The sequence below is a fragment of the Phoca vitulina genome, unplaced genomic scaffold (genome assembly GCF_004348235.1).
Source record: "Phoca vitulina isolate PV1807 unplaced genomic scaffold, GSC_HSeal_1.0 scaffold23, whole genome shotgun sequence".
Lineage (NCBI taxonomy): Eukaryota > Metazoa > Chordata > Mammalia > Carnivora > Phocidae > Phoca > Phoca vitulina.
The window spans coordinates 9,021,120-9,033,342 of NW_022589726.1; the positions used below are offsets into that span (position 1 = coordinate 9,021,120).

At 41.4% G+C, this 12,223-nt stretch overlaps 1 protein-coding gene across 1 annotated transcript in view; it reads right to left on the reverse strand.

Annotated features, from left to right (window-relative positions):
* XPOT (exportin for tRNA) overlaps positions 1-6,278 on the reverse strand; it is a 44,247-nt gene extending 37,969 nt beyond the window's left edge. Inside the window, exons 1-2 of the mRNA XM_032420210.1 lie at positions 5,878-6,278; positions 2,022-2,155 (exon numbers count right to left, since the gene is read on the reverse strand). Of these exons, the coding sequence (XP_032276101.1) occupies positions 2,022-2,081 (60 nt within the window). The 5' untranslated portion in view covers positions 2,082-2,155; positions 5,878-6,278. The remainder of the gene's footprint in view (positions 1-2,021; positions 2,156-5,877) is intronic.
* Positions 6,279-12,223: the final 5,945 nt, after the last annotated feature.

Genomic DNA, 12,223 nt, shown 5'->3' on the forward strand with positions numbered 1-12,223 from the left:
AAGCTTTTATCACCTTTTCCTCTATTTCATACCTTTTCTCTAACGCTCTATTGCCTCTAAGTGGCAACAGAGTCACTTTAGCTACTGTCCCTGTAAAAAAAATGAACTATAGCCAGACAACTGAGAATTGGAGTTGGCAGACAGTTATGATCAAAATGATTTAGTGTTCCACTACTCTTGATTTCCAACATCAGAACTATCAGAATTCACTTTCCTTAAGATTCCTTTTTATCCTAATTAATTCTGTTACTCAGGTTGGCTTAATGGGATATCAAATTAAGCCTGAATTTGGATGCTTGACATAAACCTGTAACTGATAGAACTCGTTTTTATTGATAAAAAGCATAATTTTATATTAAGACCACTAACAATGCATTGGATTTACTTTTCTGAAAAAGAAGATCATTGCACATTTAAAAAATCTGTTGGATAGTGGTATTTAATAAAAAACAAATGATTTCCATAAAGGATCATTAAAGAAACAACAGAAAAGGCTATTTAATAATTAAACAAATAGTAAAAGGTTATAGCCATGCAATACCAAGGTAAAAATCTATGATACTTCAGGGGCACCTGGGTGGCTCAGTCGTTAAGCGTCTGCCTTCGGCTCAGGTCATGATCCCAGGGTCCTGGGATCGAGCCCCGCATCGGGCTCCCTGCTCCGAGGGAAGCCTGCTTCTCCATCTCCCACTCCCCCTGCTTATGTTCCCTCTCTCTCTGTGTCTCCCTCTGTCAAATAAGCAAATAAAATCTTAAAAAAAAAAAAAAAAAAAAAATCTATGATACTTCAACTATGTGACTAAGGCTTTGAAGGTAGGTAGCTTAAACTCCTACATAAAGAAATTTGTCTACACCCAGAAAACATGGATTTTAAATGTCTTTTGATGTCCTAACTAGTTTGTTAGGTATCTTGTAACTAGCCAGATTATTTAAATCTCAATTCTTGTTATTTACCTTTATGTGGATGGTTGGTTACTTATGTAACAGCAGAGGCATGGAACCATGTGAGAAACTACTTGAGATTTTTTTTTACTTAAAAAAAATTTTTAAGTAAAATTTGGGCACCTGGGTGGCTCAGTCGGTTAGGTTAAGCATCTACCTTCGCTCAGGTCATGATCCCAGGGTTCTGGGATCGAGTCCTGCATCAGGCTCCCTGCTCAGCGGGGAGTCTGCTTCCCCACCCCCGGCTCATATGCACTCACTCCCGTGCAATCTCTCTCTCGCAAAAATAAATAAAATCTTAAAAAAAAAATTCTCCTTAAAAGGACAACAAAAACTGCAATAATATTTAGTGAGACTGTTACCCTCATTTAGCTCATTTATAAAAAATATCCTTTGCTATGAGAAGTAGAAAGAGAAAATGGTTCTCCTTCCACTTACCCTGTATTTCAAAACACCCACATCTTTAAAAAAACTTAATTATAGGCTTATTCTTTAAATTCTTCTTTTATTGTTCAGCTATAGCCATGATTACAGGTATAGCCTACATTGTGTTTAATTGTTTATATTTGCTCAAATATCCCAGCACCTCATAATGGATTCCTTGTTATCTAATCATTTTATGTAACCTAAGACATGGCATATCATAACCTCTAATTTACATGTCTGCCTGGACTAAGTAACAAGGACGCTAAATATCACTAACATGAAGGTTAAACAACTTGTCCAGACCAAGCCAGGAAATATAAAGATAAAATATGCATGTCTGCCACTATGGAAAGTTCCTCGAGCAATCCTTTGCACTGCAACTTCTAAATAATTAGAAATAATGACTGATGTGACATAAAGAGCTGCCTTGAATCACATGAGATTTTAATACCTTTGCTGAGCCAACTAAAAAGAACATCAATCACAATGCTTACCGTTTCTGTATTCAGAATATATTCAAGTACCTCAAATTTGCCTCTCTTCATTTCTACTCAAATGAAACCTTTACCATCAAATGTATTTTGTTTTTAAATTCAAGTCCTCTAATGCAAATCTGTGGTAACAATCTTTAAAAAATGATTAAGTTAACTTACCCTTTGTCTGAAGTCTGAATCAGCATTTGGATTTAGCCCTAAAAGAGCCTGTTCATCCATCCCTGCTGCTATTCTTGGAGTTTTCTGATTACAATAGGCGTGCCCTCTGATCCCACAGAAGAATCCACAAACATCTGCACACACACAAAAAAAGATCAAAGAAAACAATACTTGATACAAAACTGATGCTTATCCAGAATATCGTAACAAGTGGATGACATTATGCAAATAAGTGTAAATGTTGAAAGAACTTCTTTTGAAACTACCCAAAATTACAACTAAAGGAACTTAAGTCTCAGAAGAATAGGCCTACTAAATATCCCACAAATGTGTAATTTCTAAAAATCTAACATATGCAATTAATGTTCTCAAATTTTCTTATTCTTCAAGATCATCAAGTATACAAAGTAATTCTTTTCTACTTTAAATAGAAGCATCTCATTTATGCAGTGTAATCATCCCCAGTACTTAAAAATGCAACTCTGCAACTATATTAAAATATGACAAATCTAGATTATCTTATTATACTAATTTGCTTACTTCCATTTACCAATATCACAGACCTTTAGGAAAAAAAACAACTTAGAATGGCTGATTAAATAGTAACCTTGGAGTTCAATATCCTTACTGGAGTGTCTATCAAGTACTTCAAGGTAGGTCAAATGAAAGAGGAAGGAGTGGAAGAGTGAAAAACCAGTCATTTAACTTTTAAACAACAGACTCTCTGGACAATTTTAGAAATGTATTTCAAAAACATTTTTTAATAGTAGCTATAAAAATTGATAAACCAGAACTTAATACTGACTACTCTTATTTAAGAACATTTTTTTTAGTCTTTGGAAAGCAATGCACTTTTTCACAGTACAGGGTCTAACATTCTCAAATAAGAACATGATTAAGCCCCAAAAGGCAACCTGGTTTTTGATAGAATGTGTAACTGAGGGAACAAGGAACAAATTCTAAATGATGTGAAAATCACATTTATTCTCTCAATACCTATGAGGTAGGGAGACCATGCCTACTATTCCCATCAAAAGGCTATAGGGCTTTTTTTTTTGGGGGGGGGGTTAATTATCATAAACCAAAGAGAAGATCAGAGCCTAAAGAAGCCAAGAAACTAAAGGCAGGGGGTGGGGGCGCACAGCCTTTTTGAAACAGTGAGGCCAGTATCTGACCCAGGCTAGAGGACCCCAACTACAACATGCTTTTCTGTCTTCCCCTGGGCCTGCCTGAAACAAGTTAAGTCAGGTTATGTGCTGAGAGCCCTTCAGAAAAGCTCAGCCCTTTCTCTTATGATTACTATCAAACGTTCAGACTACAGCAAGGCAGGATCCACTGCCCTCAGGGTTAAGATGCAAACTCTTGAATGACTCCTCACTATTCTGCACCCCAACCCTGCAAGGCCGGCGGTATTCTGCCTTTCATCTTTGCACTCACTGCTCTTTTCTTGTTACTTGGTTAACCCTTGCCTGTCCTTCAAAATTCAGCCTAGAGGTCACCTCTTTCAAGAACACTTCTTTGACCCCTATTGTCCAATTCTACCAAACTGGATTAAATGCCCCACATGAGTGCTAACGTGTCACTGCCTGCTTACCAGTGTTCTCGCATTATAATCTTAAACGGAAAGGACCATCTTAAATATTCCTCATTATGTCTCTAGGACATAGCAGAACATAGGCTTTGGGTTTGGAAATACCTGGGTTTGTACTCCAATCTAGTCATTTTCAAACTGGGGCCATATGGACAACTAGGAAATGTGAGAGAGAGCCCTCTCTATGAAGTGGGAAAGAGAGGGTCTACCTCATAAAGTTGCAAAGACTTCAGTGAGATAAGGTATGTAAAGGATGCCTGGCACATAGTGGGCCCTCAACAGATTATTTATAATTCAGAGCTAGTCACATGGGAAATGGGAACTACTTGGAGCAGTCTTGATTTATCATCTCATACTAATAAACGGACATTTGAACAGATGAAAACACAAAAAAAGGCAGTGGTTTTCCTCCCCTATCCCTGCCAAAAATGACAAGAAAATTTAATGATTCCCTGGAAAAATGCAACACAAAAAAGAAAATTTGAGTTTCTGTGAATCCCAGATTAATAAGTCCTATGAGGGGGCGCCTGGGTGGCTCAATCGGTTAAGCGGCTGCCTTCAGCTCAGGTCATGATCCCATGGATGGTCCTGGGATGGAGCCCTGCATCAGGCTCCCTGCTCAGCAAGGAGCCTGCTTCTCCCTCTGCCTGCTGCTCCCCCTGCTTGTGCTCTGTCAAATAAATAAATAAAATCTTTTAAAAAAGTCCTATAGGGGGGCGCCTGGGTGGCTCAGATGGTTAAGCGTCTGCCTTCGGCTCAGGTCATGATCCCAGGGTCCTGGGATCGAGTCCTGCATCGGGCTTCCTGCTCCTTGGGAGCCTGCTTCTCCCTCTGTTTCTGTCTCTCATGAATAAATAAATAAAATCTTTAAAAAAAAAAAAAAAAAGTCCTATAGGGGCACCTGGGTGGCTCAGTCAGTTAACCGGCTGCCTTAGGCTCAGGTCATGATCCCAAGCCAAGGTCCTAGGATCTATCTATCCCTGCTCCCTTCTCAGCAGGGAGCCTGCTTCTCCCTCTCCCACTCCCCCTGCTTGTGCTCTCTCTGTCAAATAAATAAATCTTAAAAAAAAAAAAAAAGTCCTAAAGAGATTCTTTGAATTTAGGGAAAACTGCTTAAGCTTGGTCAAGTCACTTTAATTCTATCAAGCAAAACAGCACTGGTCTTTAAAAACCTGGCCAATAAATAACCTAAGGAAACATAAACTTGCTACAGTTGTCAGTACAGAAAAAAATCCCCCATAGAGAAGGAACCTGTATAATAATCAATATGCAGTGGAACACAACTATGAAACGGTGAATTAGCTACATGTGTGCAAACAACTGAAAAGTTACCACCTGTGCAGAAAAGGTAACAGTTCCTCAGTTAAAGGTTGTGCATGAACACAATGTTCTAACGTGGCATAGACGTGCAGGCTTAAACATTTGTTACAATGCGATAAACACTTCAATTATGCGTCTAGTAAATGTTTTGGGAAAAGGCAAGCAACATACTTAAAATATTAAGCCCGAACTTTTCTTTGGTAGCCATTAAATAGATCAAACAATCTGGGGAAATTCCTCCACACCTACTAAAGACTGTTCAAAGACCAAGACTGAATCTTTCCAGTCTTTTAACACCACGCTGACAAGTCGCTTTAATAAAACGTAACTTCCCCCAGTAACAACTAATTAGTACTTTCAAAAAGTACTCGTTTCTTTTGGTTACTGGGAAACATCACGCTTGTCTACTCCTGCAGAACTGTGAAGAAGGGACGAGAAGAAATGGCGTGTCTGTGCTGGCAATTACTACACAGAAATAAACACTTTTCTCCTTTTTGTCCTGGGGCGGGGTGGGGGGCGGGGAGCAAAGCAAGTCTGAGGTCTCCGCAGTTGAAACTAGTGGGACACGCTGCTATTACAAATGAGCCTGGTCACTTCCACGACATTAGGGGCCACAGACGATGCCAACCCTCCTTGGCCGCCCTTGCCCCTTCCTCACCCCCTCGCCGTCCCTCCCCTAAAGGAAGCCTCGTGGCAATTCGGGTGATGAAACACCCAGCAACGGGCGGCCACGCACTCGGGACGCGCTCCGCGGCGACGGCCGCAGCTCGTACCCACCCCCACCCAGTCCGCCCAGCATCGGGGCGCCACCGCCATGGAGGGCGCCCGGCCCGCACCCCTCCCCAACGGGGGGGGCTTCCCGGGCCAGTCCTCCCCGCTAACTTCCCCGCAGCCTCGCACGGACCCATGGGGTCCTAGTCCCGCCGCCCCCGAGCTCCGAGTCACCTTCCCTATCAGTCCATCCCGCCTCCCCGCCTGCACTCCCGAGGGCTGGTCAGCGGAGCAGAGCGGCGCCGCACGCAGGGAGCGGAGAGAGCGGCCCTCGTCCTTGTCGCCGTCGTCCTCCGCCACGGCCGCAGCGCTAACGCCGGAGACCGAGCTGGCCGGGGCCGCGCGCCGCTCCGCGTCCCCTGGCGCCTTCTCTTGCGTGGCGCCCGGCCGGCAAGCTAGCAAGCAGGCGGGCGGGGTCGGCGCCCCAGGAAGGGAAAGAGCGCGAGGGGCCGGCTAACGCCGCCGCCTCCGTCGCCGCTGAGTCAGCGCGAAGCGCGCTCCCCGCGTCGGCGCCGCGCGGGCCAGCACCAGCAGCCTCATGGAGAGTGCGGACGGCAGCCCGCGGGCCCGGGCCGGGAGCCTACAACTCCCGACATGCAACGGGCAGGGGGGCGCTTCCGGACGCTCGCCGAGGCCTGTGGTGCATGCCGGGATGGGGCGTCCGGCGCGAGTCCCTCCCACGCCGCTGAGTCTCGCGTGGATCCTAGCCGCCGGTCGGGTGTGCTTAGAATGTTCCATAAAGGCTTCATTAGGTAGTTGGTAGGTTAGAGTATCGAACTCCTGAGATCCAGATGACGTAGTCCAAACCACGTGTGATTTAATTGCACTTCTATGGTCCCACGTGTTTAGGGTCCGGGAGGGTGACTATCCTCTCAGGAGCGCTGAAAATTCTTAAACTTCACTTTAAACGTACTAATATATTATCATTCATGAAAAGGAGAGCATTCTCAGGGAGTTCTTGTAGGTTACTTCTCTGGTACTGTTACTTTGTTTATTCAGAGGCAGTATTGGCTCAAGTTGTCTACATTTGAATTCCCGCCCCAACCCACCCTCTTTCCCCTCCCACACTTGACCTCAGTTTCGGGCACTTTACATAATCTAGCTGTATTTCAGTTTACTCATTTGTAAAATGGGAACAACAACAGTACTGACCTCAAAGGGTTCTTGTGAGGACTGGGATAATACATGTTTGCACACAATAAGTGCTCGATTAGGTTTCATTGTTGCTTATTCACTACTGAATACAGACTTGGTTGCAGTCACTCAAACTATAGTGAGGAACAAACAAAACTTGGGAGGGGAAATTCGGAAAAGAAGTAGAATAAAAGTACTGTAACAATTTAGCAGCTACATTTGTTTAGTGACCCACCATGTGCAAGACACTACACTATGTATTTCATATATACAATATTTTCCATCACTTTTGCATCACGTCTGTAATTTTAAAATGTCAGGCAAGGATTCCTGTCCTATTTCAGTGTATCTCTGGAGTCTAGCACATAGGACAGTGCCAGCCTGTAGTTAAAACTCAGTAAGTAGATAATTGCGTGGATTGATTCTTACATTACCTATGTCCCTCAACTATGGACTATCAAGACCCAATATTAATCCTAGTCTGAGTGGCTCCAAAATCTTTAATATATTCAGTCTATGTATATTCCATTTACCTAGTATCTACAGCTTATCTATAGTTTATCTAGCGACATTGGCCCTTTATGGTAATTAAAATACCTAGGATTATAAAAATCTTTCAATTTTGAAAACTTACATTATTTGGAAACAAAGAAGCACTAGGTGGAATCCAACTGAAGAGGACCAGAAAGGGTGATTAAATTTGACCACTTTATAGTCTGGCTTTCTCATCGGAGACTAACATAAAATAATATGAAAATGTTAATAGGGACGCCTGGGTGGCTCAGTTGGTTAAGTGTCTGCCTTCGGCTCAGATCATGATCCCAGGGTCCTGGAATGGAGTCCGTGCTTCTCCCGCTCCATCTGCCTGCTGCTCCCCCTGCTTGTGCTCTCTCTCTCTCTCTGTCAAATAAATAAAATCTTTTTTAAAAAGTTGATAAATAACATTGTCATTATTTTAATTTAAAGCATGTATACTTGCACATAGCAATGTTTTTACGTATTAATTGCCAACATTTTGGAGCATTTATTATATGCCAGAAACAGCTTTAAGTGTTCCTAAATTAATCCTCACAACAACTCTATGAGGTAGGTATTATCATTAACCCTATTTTATAGATAAGGAAACTGAAAGTAGCAGAGCTGAGATTCAAACCAGCTGAGATTGCAGATGATTTTTTTTTCATACTTGTACATTTTTGGATTTTAAAAAATCCTCCACAATGTGATGTAATGAGCACTGGGTATTATATAAGACTGGTGAATCACTGAACTCTACCTCTGAAACTAATAATACACTATATGTTAATTGAATTTAAATTTTTTAAAAAGTAAAAAATAAAAAAATAAAAAGGCAAAAAAAAAAAAAAATCCTCCACAGTGACCATGTAGTATTTTCATAAGCAGAAAAACATTAAAAAAAAAAAAACTGACTCTAATAAAAGGAAAAAAGAAATAGTTTCATTCACTCTTTGAGCATTTATTGAATGCTATGTCCCTTATGAGCATTTTCCAGATTTCTTCAACCAGGTTTGTTTAATCATTTCTTTGATGTTGCTTTTTTTAAACCTCTTTTATGTCATGAATATATCCTAATATGTTTTTGTTTTGTATTAAATTTGTGTGGTTGTCTTACCTATGACTCAATTCTTGAAGACTGAAAATAAATCTTATCTTGATTCTGTTTATGGATAGTGATTTCTCAGTAAATATTTGTGAGATGCATTGAATTGAATCAAAAATAATACAGTTGTGAGCTGCTAACCCCTGAGTTCTGTGTCAACTTCTCTTCTTCATATGCTTCATCTCAATGCTTGTTAAGCCCAGTGCCATTGTCACCAAAAGCTCATTCATTCAAGATGGGTTTCCTGGCAGAGAAAGAAGTTGGAAAATAGGTCAGGTAAGCTGTCTTTACTGGTCCTAGTCCAATCATTGTTTTTTCTTAGAGGAAGTGGGTGTGAGGCAGGAAGCCTGAGGCAGACTAGAGGACTGAAGCATTATTTAGTAAAGGGAAAAAAAAAATTTTTTTTTAAATATTTTATTTATTTATTTGACAGAGAGAGACACAGCGAGAGAGGTAACACAAGCAGGGGGAGTGGGAGAGGGAGAAGCAGGCTTCCCGCGGAGCAGGGAGCCCGATGCAGGGCTCAATCCCAGGCCCCTGGGATCATGACCCGAGCCGAAGGCAGACGCCCAACGACTGAGCCACCCAGGCGCCCCAAAGGAAAAAATTTTTATTTTTAGTCCAAAACACTGTACAGTCCTTTAGGCTTCATTATAATGACATCTCTTCTCCATGTCAGTTGATTGCTAACTGTTAATAGTCTTTTAAATGGTCAGTATCCACTGATATTGAATAGAAACACCAAGAGATTCCTAAATCAGACACCTTTAAAAATTCAGGTTCTATTTACCTACTACAGATTGCAAGTTTCTTTCTATGTGCATTGTCTGTCTTTAGTTTCAAATTGGGAGATGGGAACACTTGGGATCCTGGGATTGAAGAATATTTCTAGTTTGAAATCCTTACAGGGTTCTTATGACCTATGGCTCCCTGATCACTTATCCACCAAAATCACAACTTAAAAATGCCATTTTTTTGTCTGTGTGTATATATGTAGATTCGATTTTTGCCTTGAGCTTTAATCTAAAGTTTAAAAAGTTAGGCTAGCATCCAACAGAGAAGAATTTGGTATTACTTTGTATATGGGGAACCAAATGCCCATATATACTCCAGGAAATCACACAGTTGTTCAATTTATTTTTAAAACCCTTAAATAGTATTTACTCTGTTTCAGGTACCTGTCATAAAGTACTTCAGAACATTGTTAATCCTCATAATAACCCTATGGAGTTGGTACTATTACCCCATTTCACAGATGGGAAAATTAAGGCACTAAGAAATTAACTCGTCCAAGATCATTTAGCTCCTGAATGTGAGAGCTGAAATTTGAACCCAGGTCATCTGGCTCTACAGTCCTATGCTCATAACTACTGCCCTTTTAAACTAATTGAATTGACCATCCCTCAACCTAAGGCTACTTTCTGGTGAAAGTTCTTCTGGTTAAGGAAAGTGCCTTAGGGATTAGTTCTGGGTAAGTAATGTTCCATTACTTTTTTTTTTTTTTAAGATTTTATTTATTTATTTGACAGAGAGAGACATAGTGACAGAGGGAACACAAGCAGAGAGACTAGTAGAGGGAGAAGCAGGCTTCCCGCTGAGCAGGGAGCCTGATGCGGGGCTCGACCCCAGGACCCTGGGATCATGACCTGAGCCGAAGGCAGACGCTTAACGACTGAGCCACCCAGGCGCCCCGTTCCATTACTTTTGATAGTTTTATCAAGAAACATCTATTAAGTGCTTTATTGCACAGGAATTGTACTAAATGCTTCTTGAGTTTAGATGGACTTAGAAGATAAAGAGTAATTGCCTATCTCGGATGTATTTATGTCAATTATCCACATAAAGCTTACCAAAAGATAAGGAAATACAAATTATTAATACGCGTCTATAGTGCTTTTAGAATTCATAATTCATTGCATTTGATCCTCATACCAACTCATTGGTTGGCTAGGCAAGTATTGGTAGTTTCATTTTACGGATGATGAAACACTGAAGTCCAAAAAGGTTAAGAGACTTTCCAGAAATCCCACAGATACCGAACAACAGGGTTTGTGCTGTAATCCAGGTCTCCTGACTCCAAATCCAGTGATCTATCCCCTCTATTAAGGTCCTTTCCTGCGATCTGAACTTCACTTTGTTGTTACCTTGGCAACAGTGTAGAACACTCAGTGCCTGAAAACCATGACGCTGCCTTTTCTGTGTGCCACAAACTTGAAAGTTTAGCTGAGGTCACCTTAACTACCACTACTTTTGTCAAATTCCCTTCTGCACGGGCTTCATCTTAATGTTTGTCAAGTCTAGAGCCTTGTCACCAAGCTCATTTATGATGGGTTTCTTGGCAGATAGGTCAGGTATACTGTCTTTTCTAGTCCTGCTGCAGTTATTCTGTATCTGTTAGGCCCAAGTATGGAGCAAAAGCCTGACGGACACTAAATAGCAGCTTGGAATGAGGTCTTTTCCCTTGCTTGGGCTTCACATTTCACTTCGGATGTAGTCATTTGCCTCCGAACGGCTCTTGTGAGGCAGCTCTTTGGCAAAGGTAAAAGGCCTTTGCCTTCTGTTGGTTTGAGGCAACAAACTGTGTAGAGTGGTTTCGATAGGGGATAGTCTTTTTTTTTTTTTTTAAGATTTTATTTATTTATTTGACAGAGACAGACACAACGAGAGAAGGAACACAAGCAGGGGGAGTGGGAGAGGGAGAAGCAGGCTTCCCGCTGAGCAGGGAGCCCGATGCAGGGCTTGATCCCAGGACCCTGGGATCATGACCTGAGCTGAAGGCAGATGCTTAACGACTGAGCCACCCAGGCGCCCCTGGATAGTCTTTATTTTAGAGGAAACAGTCATGCCTCTGGGGCCCCCTTCTTATCCACCTATGAAGTTATGAAGAATCAGACAGATGTCTGATCAGATTCTAAGAAAACTTGGAATGCTAGGTCGTTTAAGATTTTGTCAGCAGGTGGCACTTCTCTCCTTAGTCACTAAATACAATCTCTCCAATAAAAGAAATACTGTTTTTCTTTGCTGCTATTGAGTTCCTCAGAAGTGGTGAGCCACCCGAACATTTCTCCCCAGTTCCTTTTTGCAGTGATTCAGTCTACAATATCTGTTTATGTATTTTGTTTATACTTTCCCCATAAGATCTGAAATTGTTTATAGCATACAATATACAACAGCAAAATATGAGAAGGAGAATATGAACTGCAATAAAGAATATACAATTTGATTCTGAGTTGTGGGTAGCTGGAGCAAAAATACACACAAATGTGTACCATTACTTTGGGTGAATGGGCAGGGAGAGAGAATGACTTCTCTAGAGTTTGAAATTAAAATGGAAGTTGTTACCTAGGGTTATTAGAGGCAAGTTTCTATGCCTGTCTCATCTCTCTAACTTAATTTATAATAAGTGACTCCTGATCTGTAAAAAACGAAGCAGTACTTTCACTGTCATGACGCTTCAAGGGTGCACAATTAGCGTTCCTCCACCTCTGTTCTTCAACGTTTCAAGATGCGGGCCTCCCCCATTCATTTATCCTACACAGATTGAGCTCTGACGATCTACAGGGTTTTGTCCTGCACCTTGGGAAGACAAGCATACCCTTTAGGCTTGGGCGTGCCAAATCAATTTATAAGATTTCCTTCAGAGAGAGCGCTTTCAATTAGTTGGAGAGAAAAGATCTACGTTCATACTCATGAATAACTAGAGGACTGTATCAGGCAATGTTACAATCAAATGCTAAATCTGTGCGATTGGTCTTGGTAGGATTC